General features: G+C 31.8%; 1 protein-coding gene across 1 annotated transcript; it reads right to left on the reverse strand.

The window, feature by feature from the left end:
• Positions 1 to 16,317: 16,317 nt before the first annotated feature.
• On the reverse strand, positions 16,318 to 17,012 carry LOC135137092 (uncharacterized). The gene is made up of 2 exons (XM_064066638.1): positions 16,864 to 17,012; positions 16,318 to 16,814 (listed from the first exon to the last, which is right to left on the reverse strand). The coding sequence occupies exons 1-2, from the start codon at positions 16,940 to 16,942 to the stop codon at positions 16,342 to 16,344; spliced, it is 552 nt and encodes a 183-aa protein (XP_063922708.1). The 5' UTR covers positions 16,943 to 17,012; the 3' UTR covers positions 16,318 to 16,341.
• Between the last annotated feature and the right edge of the window lie 5,899 nt (positions 17,013 to 22,911).

Consider the following 22,911-nt stretch of genomic DNA (forward strand, 5'->3'; position numbering starts at 1 on the left):
CTGAGATAGGGTGGGCGGGTGGGGCTTATACTTTGCCTGTTTTTCTTACTGTATGTAGTCTTCTTTTCACAACAAGAAACTGAAAACATGTTTAAAACAGGAAATATGGATTTTGCAGTTACGCACCGCCTCTCTGTTTGACAACCAATGACAATCACTATTGAGATCTAGATGGGTAGGTGGGGCTTATCTTTTAGCTTTTTTGTTTAATACATATAGTTTTCTTTGAGCAATACGATCACGGAAGAACATGTTTCACATGGTAATTCTTATAGAAAAATACGGATTTTGTAATTAAGCTCCGCCCTCTTTGGCTCACGATGAACAAATAAAAATAGTTACAAATGAGACAGGGTGGGTGGGCGGGATTTATAATTTGCATTTGTTTTTCTGAATATTCATAGTCTTCCCTTCACAACAAAAGACTGAAATATGCTTAAAATGCTAAATTTTATCGCCAACACTTCTTTAGAAATTTACCCTTTTAAACATGTTTTCAATTTATTGTCGTTAAAAGAAACTACAAAGCCCACCCACCCGCCCCTTTCTCGATTGTGAGGACTGTTTTTATTCGTCGTGAGCGTAGAGGCGGAGCTTAATTGCAAAATCGTTATTTCTCCACAAGAGACTGCCATGTGAAACATGTTTTTAAGTATCATGTTGTTGAAAGAAAGCTATACACGTCAAGAAAAAGGAATTCAAAAATTAAGCCCCGCCCACCCACCCGAATCTCAAATCTGATGAATTTTTCATTCGTTGTCAGACCGAGGGGAGGAGCTTAATTGTAAAATCGACGTTCCCAAAACAAAAATTTACCATTTTAAACGTTTTAAATATCTAAGCGTGAAAAGATGATTATATATCTAGAAAAAAGGCAAAATTTAAGCCCCGCCTGCCTACCGGCTGTATAAACCTTTCTTCCCTACTATGTCAACAATAACATAAGATGTTTCAGATGGTAGTTTTTTGTAGAGAAACAGAGATTTTGCAATTAAGCTCAGCCCTCTTGGCTCACGACGAATAAAAAAATCACCACAATTGAGATAGGGTGGGCGGGTGGGGCTTATACTTTGCCTCTTTTTCTTAATATATGCAGTCTTCTTTTCACAACAAGAAACTTAAAATATGTTTAAAACAGGAAATATGGATTTTGGAGTTACGCTCCGCCTCTCTGTTTGACAACCAATGGAAAATTCATCACGATTGATGTCCAGACGGATAGGTGGGGCTTATCGTTTAGGTTTATTGCTTAATAGAAGTAGTTTTCTTTGACCAATACGATCACTGAAGAACATGTTTCACATGGTAATTCTTGTAGAAAAATACGGATTTTGTAATTAAGCTCCGCCCTCTTTGACTCACGATGAACAAATAAAAATCGTTACAAATGAGACAGGGTGGGTGGGCAGGGTTTATATTTTCCATTTTTTTTCTTAATATACATAGTCTTCCCTTCACAACAAAAGACTGAAACATGCTTAAAATGCTAAATTTTGTCCCCAACACTTCTCTAGAAATTTACCCTTTTAAACATGTTTTTAATTTATTGTCGTGAAAAGAAAATACAAACCCCACCCACCCGCCCCTTTCACGATTGTAATGACTGTTTTTATTCGTCGTGAGCCGAGAGGCGGAGCTTAATTGCAAAATCGTTATTTCGGCACAAGAAACTGCCATGTGAAACATCATGTTGTTGAAAGAAAACAATATATGTCAAGAAAAAAGAAGTCAAAAATTAAGCCCCGCCCACCCACCCGAATCTCAAATGTGATGAATTTTTCATTCGTTGTCACACCGAGAGGCGGAGCTTAATTGTAAAATCGATGTTTCCCAAAAGAAAGATTTACTATTTTTAAACGTTTTAAATATGTTGACCTGAAAAGACCATTACATATATCTAGAAAAAAAGGCAAAATTCAAGCCCCGTCTACCAAACACCATCTTAATTGTAATGATGTTATTCCTTATGAGTCCGGGGGCGGAGTTTAATTGCAAAATCCTCATTTCAAATAAAAAGATAGCCCCACCCACCCACCCTTATCTTATATGTCATGAACTTTTCACTAAAATATGTTTTAAGTATTACATTGTTCAAAATATATCATTACCCCTACTAGGTATGGCAACAATAACAAAAGATGTTTCACATGGTAATTTTTTGTAGAGAAAGAAAGATTGTGTAATTAAGCTCCGCCCTCTTGACTCACGACGAATAAAAAAATCATCACAATTGAGATAGGGTGGGAGGGTGGGTGGGTTACTATACTTCTTTAGTTAACGCTTGATAAGTAAAATAATTTGAAAGCATTCATGTTTATATATCGGAAGAATGTCACGTAGAAGTTAATTTGATATGAATGTTATTATTATAATTCTTATTTAATCAGTATTAAATAAAGACGTTCGTATTTTCACATTTTCGAGAAAATGAGGTGACCGTGCTTAATTTAATCAAAATTAAAAAAAAATGAGAGAGTGATTAATTTTAATAAATCTATTTGATATAATGAAAATTACACAGTGTAATGGCATATTAGGAGATTGGATTTTCCTTATTAAAAAGTTACTTTAATAATAAGATCATCCTTTGAAGTTGGCCATGAAAAAGAATAAAAAAAGCGCCACCTGTTTGTGACATGACAAAGTTCGTTCGATGCTTATGCTATAGAGCTTGAGATGGCGCTGTTCGAACGAAGTGTTCTGTAAACGCGTTGAAGAAATCTGTATACTTTGTGTTCGATTTTTCAGTTTTCGTTCAGTTTTTCAGTCACTGGAATGGTTTGAAAGCTAAAGTCAACTGGTTCGTAGGCTGTTTGGTTAACTGAAAAACATCTGTTTGATTATAGATTTACCGAAATATAATTATATAAATGTAGAAGGTGTCTGAGTGCAGCGCTCTGTAACCTTTTTTGAGAAATACGTCAATACACCACGAGATGGCGCACTTATCAAATTATCCTTTCCAAACGGCTTCAGCTTTTTAATTTTACCTCATTTTTTTGTGGCCACTCGAGAAATTGAAAAATAATTGTTAATGGTTGGTTTTTTCGTTTTTGGGTATAACTAACAAAGACAAAAATCTTCGAAATCCCCCTTCGTTACATATTAAACTCTCAATCACCGCCCCTGTCACACCGAGCTTACCTCCAAATACCGCAGTATTCGCCAGGGCCCCCAAAGTTCCATCTTTAATGCGGGGTAAATCCCCCGATAAGGATGAAGCAATCGATTCGTTATTGAGCAGGTGACGTTAACGATGTTAAGGGAGAAGTTGGCGGTAATTGTGTCGCCCAGTTTTCAACTAATGAACGTTGTACGACCCTGTTCTCACCCGCCAATTCTTAATCGGACAAATGGGAATCCACCATAGTGTGCTACCCTACAGGAACTGGGAAACTAGCCCACGGGTTAATGGATATTTGCGATTTGAGCTTATCAGCGCAAAGTTTGATGGTCGGAGGATCCACCAACAGCGCAGTTGTTGCCTTTTACACGTTTAAATCTAGAGTATGAATTAGATTAAATTGCCGGTCGGGGAGTTGGATGACAGCGGAGCGAAACTAACTCTCTCCGGCGAGAGTAATTTCTTTATGCAAAAAAAAGTTACTCTACTACAGTTAACAGAAGCCACTGAAATTTGGTGCACTTATTAATGTGAGTCGAGTTTCCCGATTTATTGATTTTTTGCTACGACCTTTCGCGCCAGAAGAACTCAGAAAGAGTGTTTTTCCTACCGCGACAAGACTGCGCCCCCGTTCTTTTTTGTTTGATTCTTCACGTTTGATTGACGTCCCTCCGGAGCACTCCGGGCCAGATTTTTGAGCCGTAGGTAATCGAGTGGCGGTTTGTCATCGGCAGCTGGAGTCTGGCGACTCTAATGACATCAATTAGTTGTGTTGACAGAGCATCCTCCCGGATACCCGCGCGCTTGCATAATCGAATTCGTCGCAGATTACTCGCAACTGTTGCTTCCCTCGCCGCCGCCACCGCCGCACAAAGGAAAAGGGAAAAATCGCAGCCCCCGATGACGGAGACGTGGATTTATTCCTTGATGCGAGTCGATTTGTGTTTCGAGGGAGCGCCTCGTCTTTAATAAAAAATTAAGTGGTTCCTCTCGTATTTGCAATATTTACGCTGTTGACATTGCGAGATTTTGATTTTATTAGACGCGGTTTTATTAAAACAAAACGCAATAACGGCGACGTTAATCAGTCGTAAGTTCGGACCGGGTTTTATTTAGTTAAAGGTGGATGTTAAGGGCGGCGTCCGCCGCCAGTTTTGGCACTTTAGGGAAGTCCGTTCGAAAGGTCCGAGAGGCGCTGCCCCCTGGTGGTGGGTATAGAAAATTTTGGTGACGGTTGAACTATTTCTCTTGTCTGTGTACCTTGCATTGCAATTATAATAAAACGAAAAATGTCGCGAAATGTATATATTATTTTTATTACTGGTTGCATAACCGGTCGGCTAATTTATTAACAAAAGAAAACCAAAATCAGATTTTAACCATATTTGAAACAGATATCGAGACGGCGATCTTGGATTTGTAATTGGCGGAAAATTATCTACAATTTGACGGCAATTTTCAGTCGATTAAACAATTTTAACCATTTTTTTGAAAATTTTTTAAATTTTGAATTCACTTTTCGTATTTATTGGAATACGCAACGGCGATTTCAGAATTTTAACTGTAGGAAGTTTATCTACAACAATTTGATACAAATTTCTTGTCGATTGAACCAATTTTAACATGTTTTTTGGAAAATTTTTGAAAATTTTGATTTCACTATTCGTATTTATAGGAACAGATATCGTGACGGCGATTTTGGATTTGTAATTGGCGGAAGATTTTCTATAATTTGAAATCAACTTTCGGTCGATTGAGCCTATTTTCACCATTTTTTTTGAAAATTCTTGAATATTTTGAATTCACCTTTCGTATTTATTGGAACAAAAATTGCAACGGCGATTTTAGATTTTTATCTTGTGGAAGATTATTTACAATTTGACACTAATTTTCGGTCGATTGAACCAACTTTAACATTTTTTTTTGAATATTTTTGAAAATTTTGGAAGCATATTTTACCTTTATTTCAATAGATGTTGTGAAGGTGATTTCGGATTTGTAACTGGCGGAGGATTTTCTACAAATTGACACTAATTTTCGGTCGATTGAGCAAATTTTAACCATTTTTTTGGAAAATTTTTGAAAATTTTGAATTCACTTTTCGTGTTTATTGGAACAGATATCGTGACGGCGATTTTGGATTTGTAACTGGCGGAAGATTACCTACAATTTGACACCAATTTTCGGTAGATTCACCAAATTTTAACCACTTTTTTGGAACATTTTTGAAAAATTTGAATTCACTTTTCGTATTTATTGGAATAGATATAGCAACGGCGATTTCAGATTTTTAACTGTAGTAAGATTATCTACATTTTGATACCAATATCGGGCCGATTGAACCAATTCTAACATGTTTTTTGGAAAATTTTTGAAAATTTTGAATTTACTTTTCGTATTTATTGCAACAGATATCGTGACTGCGATTTTGGATTTGTAATTGGCGGAAGATTATCTATAATTTGACATCAATTTTCAGTCGATTGGACCAATTTTAAATATCTTTTTTGAAAATTTTGAATTGACTTTTCGTGTTTATTGAAACAGAAATTGCAACGGAGATTTTAGATTTTTATCTGGATTATTTACAATTTGACACTAATTTTTGGTCGATTGAACCAAGTTTAACATTTTTTTTTGAACATTTTTGAAAATTTTGGAAGCATTTTTACCTTTATTTCAATAGATGTTGTGAAGGTGATTTCGGATTTGTAACTGGCGGAGGATTTTCTACAAATTGACACTAATTTCCGCTTGATTGAACAAATTGTAACCATTTTTTGGAAAATTTTTGAAAATTTTGAATCAACTCTTCGTATTTAGTGGAGCAGATATCCTAACTACGACTTTGGATTTGTAATTCGCGGAAGATTTTAATTTTAATTTTAACCATTTTTTTGGAAAATTTTTGAAAATTTTGAATTCATTTTTCGTATTTATCGGAATAGATATCGCAACGGCGATTTCAGATTTTTAACTGTAAGAAGATTATCTACAATTTGTTACAAATTGCTGGTCGATTGAACCAATTTTAACAAGGTTTTTGGAAAATTTTTGAAAATTTTAAATTCACTTTTCGTGTTTATTAGAGCAGATATGGTGACGGAGAATTCAGATTTATAACAGGCGGAAGATTATCTACAAAATGACACCAATTTTCTGTCGATTGAACCGATGTTAACATTTTTTTTGAAAAATTTTTGAAAATATTGGAAGCATATTTTACCTTTATTTCAATAGATGTCCTAACGGTGATTTCGGTATTGTAGCTGGCGGAGGTTCCTCTACAATTTGACACTAATTTTCGTTCGATTGAAATAATTTTAACCATTTATTTGGAACATTTTTGAAAATGTTGAATGCACTTTTCATATTTATTGAACCAGATATCATGACGGTGATTTCATATTTCTAACTGGGGGACGGTTACCTACAATTTGACACCAATTTTCAGTCGATTGACCAAATTTGAACCATTTTTTTGGAAAATTTTTGAAAATTGTTAATTCACTTTTCGTATTTATTGGAATAGGTATCGCAACGGTGATTTCAGATTTTTAACTGTAGCAAGATTATCTACAATTTGATATCAATGTCTGGCCGATTGAACCAACGTTGGAAAATTTTGAGTTCACTTTTCGTATTTATTGGAACAGATATCGTGACGGCGATTTTGGATTTGTAATTGGCGGAAGGTTTTCTATAATTCGACATCAATTTTCGGTCGATTGAGCCTATTTTCACCATTTTTTTGGAAAATTTTGGAAAATTTTGAATTCATCTTTCGTATTTATTGGAACAAATATTGCAACGGCGATTTTAGATTTTTATCTGGTGGAAGATTATTTACAATTTGATACTAATTTTCGGTCGATTGAACCAACTTTAACATTTTGTTTTAAACATTTTTGAAAATTTTGGAAGCATATTTGGAAAATTTTTGAAGATTTTGAATTCACTTTTCGTATTTATTGGAACAGATATCGCAATGGCGATTTCAGATTTTTAACAGGGGGAAGATTATCTGTAATTTGACACAAATTTTTGGTCGATTGAACCAATTTTAAGATGTTTTTTGGAAATTTTTTTAAAATTTTGAATTCACTGTTCGTATTCATTGGAACAGATGTCGTGACGGCGATTTTGGATTTTTCATTGGGGGAAGATTATCTACAATTTGAGACCAATTTTCAGTCGATTGAATAAATTTTAAGAATTTTTTTGGAAAATTTTTGAAAATTTTCAATCCACTTTTCGTATTTATTGGAATAGAAATCGCAACGGCGATGTCAGATTTTTAACTGTAAAAAGATTATCTACACTTTGATACAAAGTTTTGGTCGAGTGATCAAATTTTAACCATTTTTTTGGAAAATTTTTGGAAATTTTAAATTCACTTTTCGTATTTATTGGAACATATATCGTAACGAGGATTTTAGATTTGTAACTGGGGGAAGATTATCTACAATTTGACAATAATTTTTGATCAATTGAACCACTTCTAACTTTTTTTTGAAAATTTTGAATCCATTTTTCGTGTTTATGGGAAGAGATGTCGTGACGGCGATTTTACATTCGCAACTGGAGGAAAATTATAAATAGTTTGACACCAATTTTCAGTTGATTGAACGCATTCTAGCCATTTTTTTTTAATTTGTTTGGAAATTTCGAATTCACTTTCCCTTTATTTCAATAGATGCCGTGAAAGTGATTTCGGATTTGTAACTGGCGGAAGATTTTCTACAATTTGACACTAATTTTCGCTCGATTGAACAAATTATAATCATTTTTTGGAAAATTTTTGAAAATTTTGAATCAACTTTTCGTATTTATTGGAGCAGAGATCTTAACGACGGTTTTGGATTTGTAATTGGCGGAAGATTACCTACAATTTGACACCAATTTTCAGTCGATTGAACCAATTTTAACCATTTTTTTGGAAAATTTTTGAAAATTTTGAATTCACCTTTCGTATTTAATGGAACAGATATTGCAACGCCGAATTTAGATTTTTAACTAGGGGAAGATTATCTACAATTTGACACCAATTTTCGGTCGATTAAACCAATTTTAACCATTTTTTTTGGAAATTTTTTGAAAATTTTAAATCCACTTTTCGTATTTATTGGAGCAGATATTGTAACGGCGATTTAGAATTTATAATTGGCGGAAGATTACCTACAATTTCACACCTATTTTCAGTCGATTAAACCAATTTTAACCATTTTTTTGGAAAATTTTTGAAAATTTCGAATCCACTTTTCGTATTTATTAGAATAGATATCGCAACGGTGATTTCAGATTTTTAACTGTAGGAAGATTATCTACAATTTGATACAAAGTTTTGGTCGAGTGAACAAATTTTAACCATTTTTTTGGAAAATTTTTGAAAATTTTAAATTCACTTTTCGTATTTATTGGAACATATATCGTAACGAGGATTTTAGATTTGTAACTGGGGGAAGATTATCTACAATTTGACAATAATTTTTGATCAATTGAACCACTTCTAACTTTTTTTTGAAAATTTTGAATCCATTTTTCGTGTTTATGGGAAGAGATGTCGTGACGGCGATTTTACATTCGCAACTGGCGGAAAATTATAAATAGTTTGACACCAATTTTCAGTTGATTGAACGCATTCTAGCCATTTTTTTTTTAATTTGTTTGGAAATTTCGAATTCACTTTCCCTTTATTTCAATAGATGCCGTGAAAGTGATTTCGGATTTGTAACTGGCGGAAGATTTTCTACAATTTGACACTAATTTTCGCTCGATTGAACAAATTATAATCATTTTTTGGAAAATTTTTGAAAATTTTGAATCAACTTTTCGTATTTATTGGAGCAGAGATCTTAACGACGGTTTTGGATTTGTAATTGGCGGAAGATTACCTACAATTTGACACCAATTTTCAGTCGATTGAACCAATTTTAACCATTTTTTTGGAAAATTTTTAAAAATTTTGAATTCACCTTTCGTATTTATTGGAACAGATATTGCAACGCCGAATTTAGATTTTTAACTGGGGGAAGATTATTTACAATTTGACACCAATTTTCGATCGATTAAACCAATTTTAACCATAATTTTTTTTTTAATTTTGAATTCACTTTTCGTCTTTATTGGAAGAAACATCGCAACGGCGATTTCAGATTTTTAACTTTGGGAAGATCATCTAATTTAACACCAACTTTCAGTCGATTGAATCAATTTTAACCATTTTTTTGGAAATTTTTTTAAAATTTTGAATTCACTTTTCGTATTTATTCGAGCAAATATCGTGACGGCGATTTAGAATTTATAATTGGCGGGAGATTACCTACAATTTCACACCAATTTTCAGTCGATTAAACGAATTTTAACTATTTTTTGGAAAATTTTTTAAAATTTTGAATCCACTTTTCGTATTTATTGGAATAGATATCGCAACGGCAATTTCAGATTTTTAACTGTAGGAAGATTATCTACAATTTGATACAAATTTCTGGTCGAGTGAACAAATTTTAACCATTTTTTTGGAAAATATTTGAAAATTTTGAATTAATTTTTCGTGTTTATTGGAAGAGATGTCGTGACGACAATTTCACATTCGCAACTGGCGGAAAATTATATATAGTTTGACATTTTTTTGAAATTTGTTCTGAATTCACTTTTCCTGTTTATAGGGACAGCTATTCTGACGGCGATCTCAAATTTGTAAATTTTCGAACAATCGAAAAACTAAAAAGCTGACAAATCGAAAAATTACAAATTAAAAATTGAAGAAAAGAAAAATAGCAAAATTGGAAAATTGTAGATGGAAAAAAATTGGAGTATTGAAAAACTAAAAATCGAGAAAATTAAAAATCGAAAAAAATTAGTGAATAAAAAATTGGAAAGATGAAAAAATGAATCGCATCCAAAAATGGGAAAACCCAAAAATTATAAAATCGGAAAATAATGTAATCGTCAAAGTTGTAAAGTCGAAAAACAACATTGAAATATCAACAAATATTTTTTTGGTTGACTCAAATTTTTTTTTTTGACTCGAATATCGGAACAATTGTAAGTTCCTAAATTATTTTAATTGTTTAACTACAAATAATGTAATGTATTTTCAGTCAGGTGTTTTTCAGCAGTTATTAGAAGGCTTAAGCGAAAAAGAAAAAATGATTGTAAAATCATTTCAAGAACTGGTGAAAAAAGATTTTCAGATTAAAATTCAAGAAAAAGAATCGGAATTCAAGGAAAAAGAAACGGAATATAAATACGAAATATTATAAATTAAAGATAAACTAACTTTGTTATATTTTAGGCCATGGCCAATTGGGAAAGTATGAAAAATGAAAATCTGGTAGATATTAGAGGAAATTTAGATCCAGACACCTGCCCAGATAGATCAGATCGTTTTATCAACTTTGTCAAAAGCTGAAAATACTTAAAGAATTGGACTTGGACTGTGGTAATTTTAAACATATTTTTCAACAACTGTATTGAAAGCTAGCTCACCTTTTTTTAACATTAATAAATCGTTAATAATCGAGCAAAACGCAATGGGAAATATTATCATTATTATTATTATTATTATTTAAGTATAAACTATAACAGCAGCTGTCTCTCACTACTGGGCCCAGATATAGGTATGTTTATACTGAATGTACCTAGCAATGCCTCAATTATTTATTAGGCGTTAAGGGACCTTGGAGATCTGAGTTCTGATATTTTTAGTGCAAATATACAGATTTCCATAAAAATCCGAACACCTCGAAGGAATTGAGCCATTTTGTTCACATTATCGGATCCGATATGGGGACAGTCATGGAAGAAATGATTAAAATTTCAACAAAAACCATTAACGTTATCTTACCCTTTTTACCTTTGCTAGTTGATTTGCGTTAGTTGTGTAGAAAATTTTAGGGCTATGTTTAATGCCTCCTAGGACAGCAACAACAATTGCTTGGTCTTTAGAAGGAAAGAGATTCTGAGATGTCATTTTGACCGGACATTAAGTAAGTAGTCATAAGACACGGTCGGCAAAGAAAAGTTATCACAAAAAAGGAGATAAGGTAGAAACCGTATTTCTGCTATTACCCAACTAAGAACAGCTATGAAACTACTGCACCTCTCGTACAAGAAATCGCTGGTTTTATAACAAAGGTCTTACTTACAGAAAGTCCAGTAATTTTTAATCCAAACTTAAATAACCAGGAGTGCACTGAAAACACACTTGCTCTTGCTCACCGCGCCACCTAGCATCTATTTTTCTCTATACTTTCAACTTTTTCTGAATTTTATTAATCTTTGTTTTTTTTTTAATATATAGAGTTTTCTTTCAACAACAGGATAGTTAAACATGTTTTCAGTTTCTTGTTGGCAACAGAAAACTTCGAATATTGAGAAAAATGGACAAAATATAAGCCCCGCCCACCCACCCCTTCTCAATTGTGACGAATGTTTTATGCATAGTGAGCTAAAGGGCGGAATTTAGTTGCAAAATCCTCATTTCTTTACAAGAAATTATCATATGAAACTCATCACAATTGAGATTGGGGCGGGTGGGTGGGGCTTAATTTTTTTTCTTTATATACGTAGTTTTCTTTATATATATAATAAAAAAAAATAATTGAAAACTCGTGAAATTTCAATTCGAAAAACTGCAAAATCTAAAGATTTAAACGTTCAAAAGTTGAAAAATCGGAAACCTGGAAAATTTAAAAATGAAAACTTTAAGAGAGATCGTAAAATTAAAGAAAAAAAAACCAAAAATTGAAAGATTGCAAATTGAAAAACTGATGAAACGGAAAATTGAAAAATAAGAAATTCAAAAGAAAAATTGCAAATGGAAAAATTAAAAATTGAAAACTCGAGAAACTCAAATCGAAAAATTGCAAAATCTAGAAATTTAATGGAAAAGTTGAAAAATTGGAAAATTTAAACTTGAAAATTCGAAAAAATGAAGAAACAAAAAAACTGAAAAATTGAAGAAAAAATTGAAGTCTGAGCTGCGGGAGGGTTATTTAAGCCACTGGTTTTCACTTTATAGAGGTGATAAGAAAACAAAAAAAAAGATAATTCAGCGAAGTGGGATTTATTTGGCCGTATTTTAGGGGCGAGAGAAGTTCTGTTGAAATAACCTTCGACCAATTTTTTTATTAAAAAATCTGAAAGATTCTGGTGTTTTATTTCTAAAAGAATTGAAAGATTCTTGAGGGTCTCCAGCTTTTTTTTAGAATTTGATACTTTTCCTGAAGCCTTGTACAGTTTTATTTTTGAAAAATTTTGGAAGGAGCACAATTTCTCTTCGTATTATTTTTTTAAGATTTTGAATCAATTTTGGAGTCCTCTAGTGTATTTTTTATGAGTTTGTAAGACCCTCGAGAGCTCCTGTTTTTTTTTATTAAAAAATCTGGATGAATAGTGAGGTTTCTGGTATTTTATTCCTGAACAAAATGAAACATTTTTGGGGGTCACCCCTGTTCTTTAAAGGATTCAGTACATTCCTGGAGGCCCACAGCTGATTTATTTTTGACAAAATTTGAAAGAATTTTGAGACCTCTTGGGGTTTTTTAAGATTTTTAAATAATTTAAAAAATCGAGGAATGCTTAGCGTTTTTTTATTAAAGAATCAGAAAGATTCTTGGAGGTCCTTTGTGCTTTATTTATAAAAGAATTGAAATGTTCTTGAGAGTCCCTAGTTTTTCTGTTTGATACTTTTCTGAACGTCTTCTGCTGTTTTATTTTTGAAAACATTTTAAAGAGTCTCAAGTTCTCTTCGCGTTTTTTTTAAGATTTTAAAACAATTCTGGAGTCTGTTGTAGTTTTTCTACGAATTTGTAAGAATCCTGGGGACCTCTGCTGGTTTTTCTATTAAAAAGTTTGATAGAACATTAAGGGTTCAAGTATTTTATTTTTGAAAAAAAAAGAAAACTTCTTGGGGGCTCCCGGTGTTTATGGAGGCCCTTTGCTGATTTAGTCTTTGCTTTTTACTTCCCGAGCGTAAGCAAAGGAAGTATTGTAATCGAGTCCGTCGGCCGACTCTCTACTTTTACGTTTTCTCGATCTTTCATGACCCCTAGAAGACGAAGAAATAGGTCTCCCATTTCCGTCTGTCTGTCCGTCTGCCCGTCTGTCCGTCTGTCCGTCTGTCCGTCTGTCCGTCTGTCCGTCCGTCTGTCCGTCTGTCCGTCTGTTGTCACGGATTTTTATTAGACAGATAATCTCCGAAAGTACTCGACCGATTGTTGTGAAATTTTGTACTTATATTAAGAATATCATGTAGATGTTAAAACGCTAACCAAAATTTGTCGAATCATCCCCACCACTAAAGCGATGACGTCACTTCAAAATTGTACGTAGTAAATGGGTTTTCAATTGTATAAAATAACATAGTCCTACACATGTAGTTTACAACTCTGAATCGACTTTTCACCCGAAACGTCCAGATTTTTGGAAAAAAATCAAAATTATAAAACAACATTTTGAAATTTAATTTTTAATCTGCCAACCAGAATGCTTTGAAATGTTGCAGATGTTTTAAGGCTATAAAGAGCATCATAAATCTTTAGTCAAAAAATATTTGCTTATCCCCTCCAAAAACTTGATGACGTCAGCTCAAAAGTTTGTGGAATAAATCATATCTAAAATGTACAAAATATGATGAGTCTGTACTTGTGAACTATCACTCCATTAATATTTTTTGGATTTGCATATACAGGGTGACTCAAAAAAATTAATGAATGCGTAAATATATTTTATTGATTTAATCAGGAACTACAAAACCGAATGCTCTGAAATCTTGCAGATGTTTTAAGGTCATAAAGAGCATAATAAATGTTTAGTCAAAATATATTTGCTTATCCCCTCCAAAAACTTGATGACGTCAGCTCGAAAGTTTGCCGAATAAATCATATCTAAAATGTACAAAATATGATGAGCCTGTACTTGTCATTTATCACTCCATTCATATTTTTTGGATTTGCATATACAGAGTGACTCAAAAAAATTAATGAATGCGTAAATTTATTTTATTGATTTAATCAGGAACTACAAAACCGAATGCTTTGAAATCTTGCAGATGTTTTAAGGTTATAAAGAACATAATAAATTTTTAGTCAAAATATATTTGGTTATCTTCTACAAAAAACTGATGACGTCAGCTCAAAAGTTTTCCGAATAAATCGTATCTAAAATGTACAAAATATGATGAGTCTGTACTTGTGATTTATCATTCCATTCATATTTTTGGATTTGCATATGCAGGGTGACTCAAAAAAATTAATGAAGGCGTGAATTTATATTATCGATTTAATCAGGAATTACAAAACCGAATGCTTTGAAATCTTGGGAATATTTTAAAGTTATTATAAGCATGGTAAACTTTTGTTCAAAATGTATTTGTTCATCCCTCCTAAAAAAATTGATGACGTCACCCTTAAATTTTGCTGAATAAATCCTATCTAAAATGCAAAAAATATGATGAGTTTGTACTTGTGATTTATCATTCCATTCATATTTTTTAGATTTTCTTAAGAGGTGGTTCAAAAAAATTAATGAAGTCAATTTATTTTATTGATTAAATTAAAGGCAACACTTATTATTAGTATTACACCCCAACCAACCTAATTTGGTAGACACAAAATTTGTTAAAGGAAAAACTCGGTTGAAACATAAGGGTAGCACGCTTATTTACATCGACTTTAACATTACAGACCTGCATTTGTTTTATGCGTTCACTTGATTCCGCGAATGTGAAATAGACATGTTTATAATCAACCAATTGTGAATTTCACCGTCAAGAATTAAAATAAAACCCAATGTTTTATATAATAAGCGGAAGTCGAAGCAATAAAACCGACGGTCGTTTTGTTTACAGTTTCTGTGTTTGGCTCTCACGTATGCTGTTACGCCTGTCATCTTAAATTAACAATGTTTATACATACACGATTTTCAGTTGCCTCTGATACGTAGGGATACGTGAGTAAATTGTTTCGTTATTTTATTGATTATTACAAATCAATATTCAAACGACCCAATTCATTTTCCCGAAAATTTGAGAATATAATAATTTTATTCTTAGTATTACACTACATCTATCCCAACTGATATACGTGTCCTTGCAAAAATGTTGATGACGTCATCGCAATTTTTTTTTAAATTCCCACTACAAAAATGTAATGAGAAAAAAAACACAATAGGCATGCAGTCGTCAAGTTTCCGACAGCGAGGGAAGTACTGTCTAAACTCTTTAGACCAATTTTTTTTTTAATATACAGAGTTTTCTTTCAACGACAGGATAGTTAAACATGTTGTCAGTTTCTTGTTGGCAAACGAAGACTTCGTATATTGAGAAAAAATGGACAAAATATAAGCCCCGCCCACCCACCCCTTCTCAATTGTGATGAATGTTTTATTCATTGTGACCTGAAGGGCGAAGTTTAGTTTGTACTTTCTCGTTTTTCTCGAAAAACTGAAGAAATGAAAAACTGAAAAATAAAAATTAATAATTAAAAACTGTAAAATCTAAAAATTTAAACGTTCAAAAGTTGAAAAGTCGGAAGACTGGAAAATTTAAAAACTTTAAGAGATATCGTAAAATTAAAGAAAAAAAAAAACGAAAAATTGAAAGAATGCAAAATGAAAAACTGATGAAACGAATAATTGAAAAATCTAGAAATCTTGAAAAGGAAATAACTGTTGAAATAATCTTCGACCAATTTTTTTAAATATACTTACCTTAAAAACAGTAAAAAAGTCCATGTTTGGGAAAACAGGATACATACTAGTAGTACATTCGCACTGAATTTGTCTTTGTAGAAGTGACACGTTATTTATTTGGTGGTAGCGAAACATAAGAAATAAAAACTGAAAAATACGAGGGATGTTTGTTAAATCCGGCGGAAAAAATGCAGCCTGTCTGGCCGGAATTTATGTATCGCACACGTCGGTTCGTGCTCCATCACCAGAGTATAACGCGCTGAAAATACGCTGGTGCTATGAATATGAGAGCAAAAGCGAAGCAACGAGAACAGCACGTATTCGAAAAGCTTTTTCTTGATGTAATTAGTGGACGGGTTTAAGCTTCATCCGGAAAAGTCTGGGTTTTTATCTGCTATAAAAGTTACAGCTTCAGGTGCATTTTCTAACACTGAGTACTCCTCTTTCCAAAATATCACTAATCAACCCCACCATTCAAACGCAACCTCCTTCCAAAATTCGTTTATTCATAAAAACCACCCCTAATGATTATACAAAAGCACCTCGAAATCGTCGGCCGTTTGCAGCGAGCCGGCGTGGACATAATTCATTTTAGCGACCTCCAAAAACCCGTCGATCGAGCCCACTCTCACGGCCACGTGGTGGATGAGTCGGCCGACGTGCATCATCCCCTTGAACACCAGCTCGCGGTGGTTGTAACCCCCGATGACGGGGTTCTCGCTGGTGACGTTCTGGTGGAAGTACTTGGAGTTGGTCTGCAGCCACGAGAACTTGTGTTTGTTTTTCGAGCACAGGATTTTGACGACGGCGGTGGCCTTCTTGAGGCCGTAGGACGAGGCGAAGATTTCCTTGGCGTTGGGGAAGATTTGAACCACGAAGAGGCCGTCGGTGTGCATGTAGGCCTGCCCGATGTAGGTTTCCTGGCCGTTGGAGTCCTTGCCGGCGGGGACGGCGTCGGCGGGGATGGTCCATTTGTAGTCCCTCCAGTAGTAACCTATCAACAGTTAAAATAAACGAAAGTGGTTTTGTTTGACTGAGTTTACCTCTGTCGATGCCGCTGCAGGGTACATTGTTGAAAACGATGACTGTGAGGACTAACAGGACGAATGTTCGGATCTCCATTTTCGAAGAGTTTACCACACTGATGGTTGTCGGGTTTTGTTTAGCTATTTATTTCAAGACTGTTATCAGGATTCAGTTACGAAGTTTACAATTTATCGCGTTTCTTTTTCTGGGTGGTGTTGGGAAAGTTTGTTGACGAGGTGCCAGCAGAATATTTGTGTTTGTACTGATAGCTGTGAATGCGATTTTTATTTATTTTGATGGTTTACTTGCTAAACAAAAGAAGAATGTCAATTATTTGTGTGTTAGTTGGATTCGAGGATGTTTGCGTACAAATTAATGGACTGACGATTTATTTGTGGAAGGATTTATAAAGATAAATCTCGTATCTAGTGGGTTGGGAAATTTTAAATTTTGGAACTTTCGCTTTTATTTACAAACATATTATATCTCATATGTTTCAATGTGCGGTTATTTTTATGTTTTAGAAGCATTGTGTTCTATTTTGTATTGATTGTTATGTATTTTTAGCCACAATTTTATATACTTTCTCAATCTTTTGATTTTTCGATTTCTCGATTTTTGAATTATCCGATTTTTCAATTTTACAATTTTTTAAATTTTCGAGTTTCGATTTGTTGATTTTTCAGTTTTTCGATTTTTAAATTTTAGATTTTCGAATTTTTATTTTGATTGGTTTTTGATTTTTTTTCCGATTTTTCAATTAATCAATTTTTTTATTTTCATATTTTAGATTTTTCAGATTTTTGATTTTTGAATTTTTTAAGTTTGCGATTTTTCGACTTTTCGATTTCTCAGTTTTTTAATTTCCCAATTTTTGGATATTTTGTTCAATTTTGTGATTTTTCAGTTTTTCGATTCTTCATTTTTTTTTATTTTTCAATTTTTCGATAATTCAGTTTTGGGATTTTTAGTATTTTGGCTTTTGCATTTTTTGAGTTCTGGATTTTTCGATTTCTCGATTTTTTACTTTTTGGATTTTCTATTTTTTGTTTTTAAAATTTTAAATTTGTCAATTATTCAAATTTTCCATTTTTTAACATTTCAGTTATTCAGTTTTTCGACTTTCCAGTTTTTCGATGCTAAGAATCTAAATAGGGCAAAATCGAAAAGTTAAAAATGGAAAAATTGCTAAATCGAGAGATTCAATTAATCAAAACATCGAAATATCAAACAAAAATGAAAAATCTAGAATTTTAAAAATTGAAAAATTACAGTATTGAAAAATTGAGAAATAGAATCCAAAAAATAAAAATCGATAAATTGAAAAATTCAAAAGACGAAAAATCGATAAGTGGAAAAAAACGAATTTTGAAAAATCCCAAAACGGAAAGAAATATCCAAAAATTGAGAAATTGAAAAACTGGAAAATTGAGAAATCGAAAAACCAAAAAAGCAAAGTTGAAAAATCGAAGAAGTGAAGAACTGAAAAGTCGAAACTTTGAGAAGTCGAGAAATCGGAAAACCGAAAATTAGCAACGGCAAAATTTGAAAAATTGAAAAACAGAAAATCCTGAAGAACTGAAAAATCAAAAAATCGAAAATTTAAAACATTGAACTATTAAAATATCGCAAAATTGAAACATCGGGAAATCCACACATCAAAAAATCAAACAATAAAAATTCCAAAATCAAGTTCTGGAGATTTGATTTCTCGATTTGTCGATTTTTCAGTTTTTCGATTTTTAAATTTTTGATTTTGGAATTTTTATTCTTTGATTTTTTGATGTTTGGATTTCTCGATTTTTCAATTTTGCGATATTTTAATTGTTCAATGTTTTAAATTTTCGATTTTTTGATTTTTCAGTTCTTTAGTATTTTCTATTTTCAATTTTTCAAATTTTGACGTTGCTAAGTTTCAGTTTTCCGAATTCACAATTAATCTATTTTTGTTTTTTTTTTCCATTTCACCACTTCTCAAAGTTTCGATTTTTCAGTCTTTCAGTTCTTCGATTTCTCAATCTTGCTTTTCTGGTTTTTCGATTTCTCAATTTTTCAGTTTTTTAATTTCTCAAATTTTGGATATCTCTTTCAGTTTTGGGATTTTTCAAAATTCGATTCTTCGACTTGTCGATTTTTCAATTTTCGGAATTTTTAAATTTTCGATTGCCCAATTTTTCTTTTTTAAAATTTTTCGATCATTCAATTTTTTGATTTCTCGATTTATCGAATTCAAATCTTTCGATTGTTCAATTTCTCGATTCACCAATTTTTCAATTTTTAACTTTTCTTCTCGGCTTTCGACTCCTCGATTTCTCAATTCTCTGATTTTTCGATATTTCGATTTTTGGATATCTCGATTTTTCGATTTTTTACTTTTGGGCTTTTCAATTTTTCAGTTTTCCAATTTTTCGATGTTTCGGTTTTTCAGTTTTCCGATTTCACAATTAATATATTTTTGATTTTTTCCATTTCAGGACTTCTCAAAGTTTCGATTTTTCACTCCTTCAATTCTTCGATTTTTTAATTTTGAAAATTCGAGAAATCGAAAAACCTAGAATTTTAAAAATTGAAATATTAAAACATCGAAAAGTTGGAAAAACTGAAATTCCAAAAAATATAAATCGATAAATCGAAAAATTCAAAAATTTGGAAAATTGAAAAATTGAAATATAGAAGAACTGAAATCTCGAGAAATCGAAAAACCTAGAATTTTAAAATTGAAATATTAAAACGTCGAAAAGTTGGAAAAACTGAAATTCCAAAAAATAAAAATCGAAAAATTCAAAAGTCGAAAAATCGACGAGTCGAAGAATTGAATTTTGAAAAATCCCAAAACTGAAAGAAATATCCAAAAATTGAGAAATTGAAATGAAAAACTGGAAAATTAAGAAATCGAAAAACCGAAAAGCAAAGTTGAAAAATTGAAGAAGTGAGGAACTGAAAAATCGAAACTTTGAGAAGTCGAGAAATGGAAAAATGAAAAAATTGAGAAATCTGAAAATTAGCAACGGCAAAATTTGAAAAATTCAAAAACTGAAAATCCTGAAGAACTGAAAAATCAAAAAATCGAAAATTTAAAACATTGAACTATTAAAATATCGGAAAATTGAAAAATCGGGAAATCCAAACATCAAAAAATCAAACAATAAAAATTCCAAAATCAAAAATTTAAAAATCGAAAAAATGGAAAAATCGACAAATCCAGAAATCAAATCTCCAGAATTTAAAAATTGAAGAATTGAAAAATCGGATAACTGAAAAATCGAAACATCGAAAAATTGAAAAGCTCAAAAGTAAAAAATCGAAAAATCGAAAAATCGAAAAACCAGAGAATCGAGAAATCGAGGAGTCGAAAGCCGAGAAGAAAAGTTAAAAATTGAAAAATTGATGAATCGAGAAATTGAACAATCGAAAGATTTGAATTCGATAAATCAAGAAACAAAAAATTGAAAAATCGAAAAATTTAAAAAAAGAAAAATAGGAAAATCGAAAATTTAAAAATTCGGAAAATTGAAAAATTGAAATATAGAAGAACTGAAAACTCGAGAAATCGAAAAACCTAGAATTTTAAAAATTGAAATATTAAAACATCGAAAAGTTGGAAAAACTGAAATTCCAAAAAATAAAAATCGAAAAATCGAAAAATTCAAAAGTCGAAAAATCGACGAGTCGAAGAATCGAGTTTTGAAAAATCCCAAAACTGAAAGAAATTTCCAAAAATTGAGAAATTGAAATGAAAAACTGGAAAATTGAGACATCGAAAAACCAGAAAAGCAAGGTTGAAAAATCGGAGAATTGAAGGACTGAAAAATCGAAACTTTGAGAAGTCGTGAAATGGAAAAAATCAAAAATAGATTAATTGTGAAATCGGAAAACTGAAAATTAGCAACGTCAAAATTTGAAAAATTGAAAAATAGAAAATACTGAAGAACTGAAAAATCAAAAAATCGAAAATTTAAAACATTGAACAATTAAAATATCGCAAAATTGAAAAATCGAGAAATCCAAATATCAAAAAATCAAAGAATAAAAATTCCAAAATCAAAAATTTAAAAATCGAATATCTGAAAAATCGACAAATCGAAAAATCAAATCTCCAGAATTTAAAAAATTGAAGAATTAATAAATCGGATAACTGAAAAATCGAAACATCGAAAAATTGAAAAGCCCAAACGTAAAAAATCGAAAAATCGAGAAATCCAAAAATCGAAATATCGAAAAATTAGAGGTTCGAGAAATCGAGGAGTCGAAAGCCGAGAAGAAAAGTTAAAAATTGAAAAATTGATGAATCGAGAAATTGAACAATCGAAAGATTTGAATTCGATAAATCGAGAAATCAAAAAATTGAAAGATCGAAAAATTTTAAAAAAGAAAAATTGGAATATCGAAAATTTAAAAATTCGGAAAATTGAAAAATTGACAAGTCGAAGAATCGAATTTTGAAAAATCCCAAAACTGAAAGAAATATTCAAAAATTGAGAAATCAAAAAACTGGAAAATTGAGAAATCGAAAAACCAGAAAAGCAAGGTTGAAAAATCGAAGAATTGAAGGACTGAAAAATCGAAACTTTGAGAAGTCGTGAAATGGAAAAAATCAAAAATAGATTAATTGTGAAATCGGAAAACTGAAAACTACCAACGGCAAAATTTGAAAAATCAAAAAATCGAAAATTTAAAACATTGAACAATTAAAATATCGCAAAATTGAAAAATCGAGAAACCCAATCATGAAAAAATTAGAAAATAGAAAATTCAAAAAAAAAAAAACCAAAAATCTGAAAAATCGACAAATCGAGAAATCGAATCTCCAGAATTTAACAAACTGAAAAATCGGATAACTGAAAAATCGAAAAATTGAAAAGCCCAAAAGTGAAAAATCGAGAAACCTAGAAATCCAAAATCGAGACATCGAAAAATTTAAAAACTGAGACATCGAGAAATCGAAAAATTGAAAAATCGAAAATTTAAAAACATCGGAAAGTTGAAAAATTGAGAACTGTCAAAAAATTGAAAAATCTAAAGTTTAACGAAATATTGAAAATCCAAAAAGTAAAAAATCTAGAAATCAAAGGATCCAGGAATTCAAAAATCAAAAAACTGAAAGAAAGATCCAAAGAATTGAGAAATTATAAGAATTAGAAAATTGTAAAATCGAAAAGCTAAAAAAGCAAACTGAAAAATCGAAAAATTGAAGAATTGAAGAAGTGAAAAATCGGAACTGGGAAGTCCAGAAATTGGAAAATAAAAAAAAATACTTCAGAAATAGGAAATCTGAAAATTTAGAAACGTCAAAATTTGAAAAATTGAAAAATCGAAATTGAAGAAGACAAAAATTGAGAAATTGTATCATTGAAACATCGGAAAATTGACAAATCGAGAAATAAATAAAACGCGAAATCGAAAATTTGAAGAATGGAAAAATTAAAAAATACCAAAATTGAAATATTGAAAAATTGGGACATCTAAAGTGGAAAAATAGAGAAATTGAAAACCCGAAATATCTCAATAGCGTATTTATAAACCACAAGTTCAGAACTATGCTACTTTTTAACATTTAAATAGCATTTATTCGACAAAATTATAAGATGACATCATCAATCCCTGGGGGGCATGCCTTCAATAGCTATAAATTGAAAAATGTTGTTGATTTTTTTCCAAAAATCTTGATGTCTAAGGTTAAAAACTCAACACGGATTCATAAACTGTTTTATCCTTTTGAACTTCACTTTACGAAAACCCAACACGAACTAATTGACACTGGAAGAGAACTCGAAAAGAAAGTTGTAGGAGGGATTGGTGCATTTAATCCAGTAAAAAGTAAAATATGTCGAAAAAATGCAAAAGCAAGTAGGTCTCAAATGCGACTTTTCTCAGAATTTCTCCCAAGTTTAAGCTTGCGATTTTTCAACCTCTCATTTTGTTTACAAATCGGGTTTGCTCTTCCGGCCCGACGCCCTACGCCGGTCGTTTAAAAATATTTACAATACGTTTGGGAATCCAAGAAGACCGGAAATCCCGCAACAATTATTCCGGCAGTTTTCCGGCGTGTTTGTCGTCGATTCCGC

This window comes from Zophobas morio, unplaced genomic scaffold, assembly GCF_036711695.1.
Source record: "Zophobas morio isolate AGI-343-1 ecotype UQ-CSIRO unplaced genomic scaffold, CSIRO_AGI_Zmor_V1 ptg000028l, whole genome shotgun sequence".
Taxonomy (NCBI): Eukaryota; Metazoa; Arthropoda; class Insecta; order Coleoptera; family Tenebrionidae; genus Zophobas; species Zophobas morio.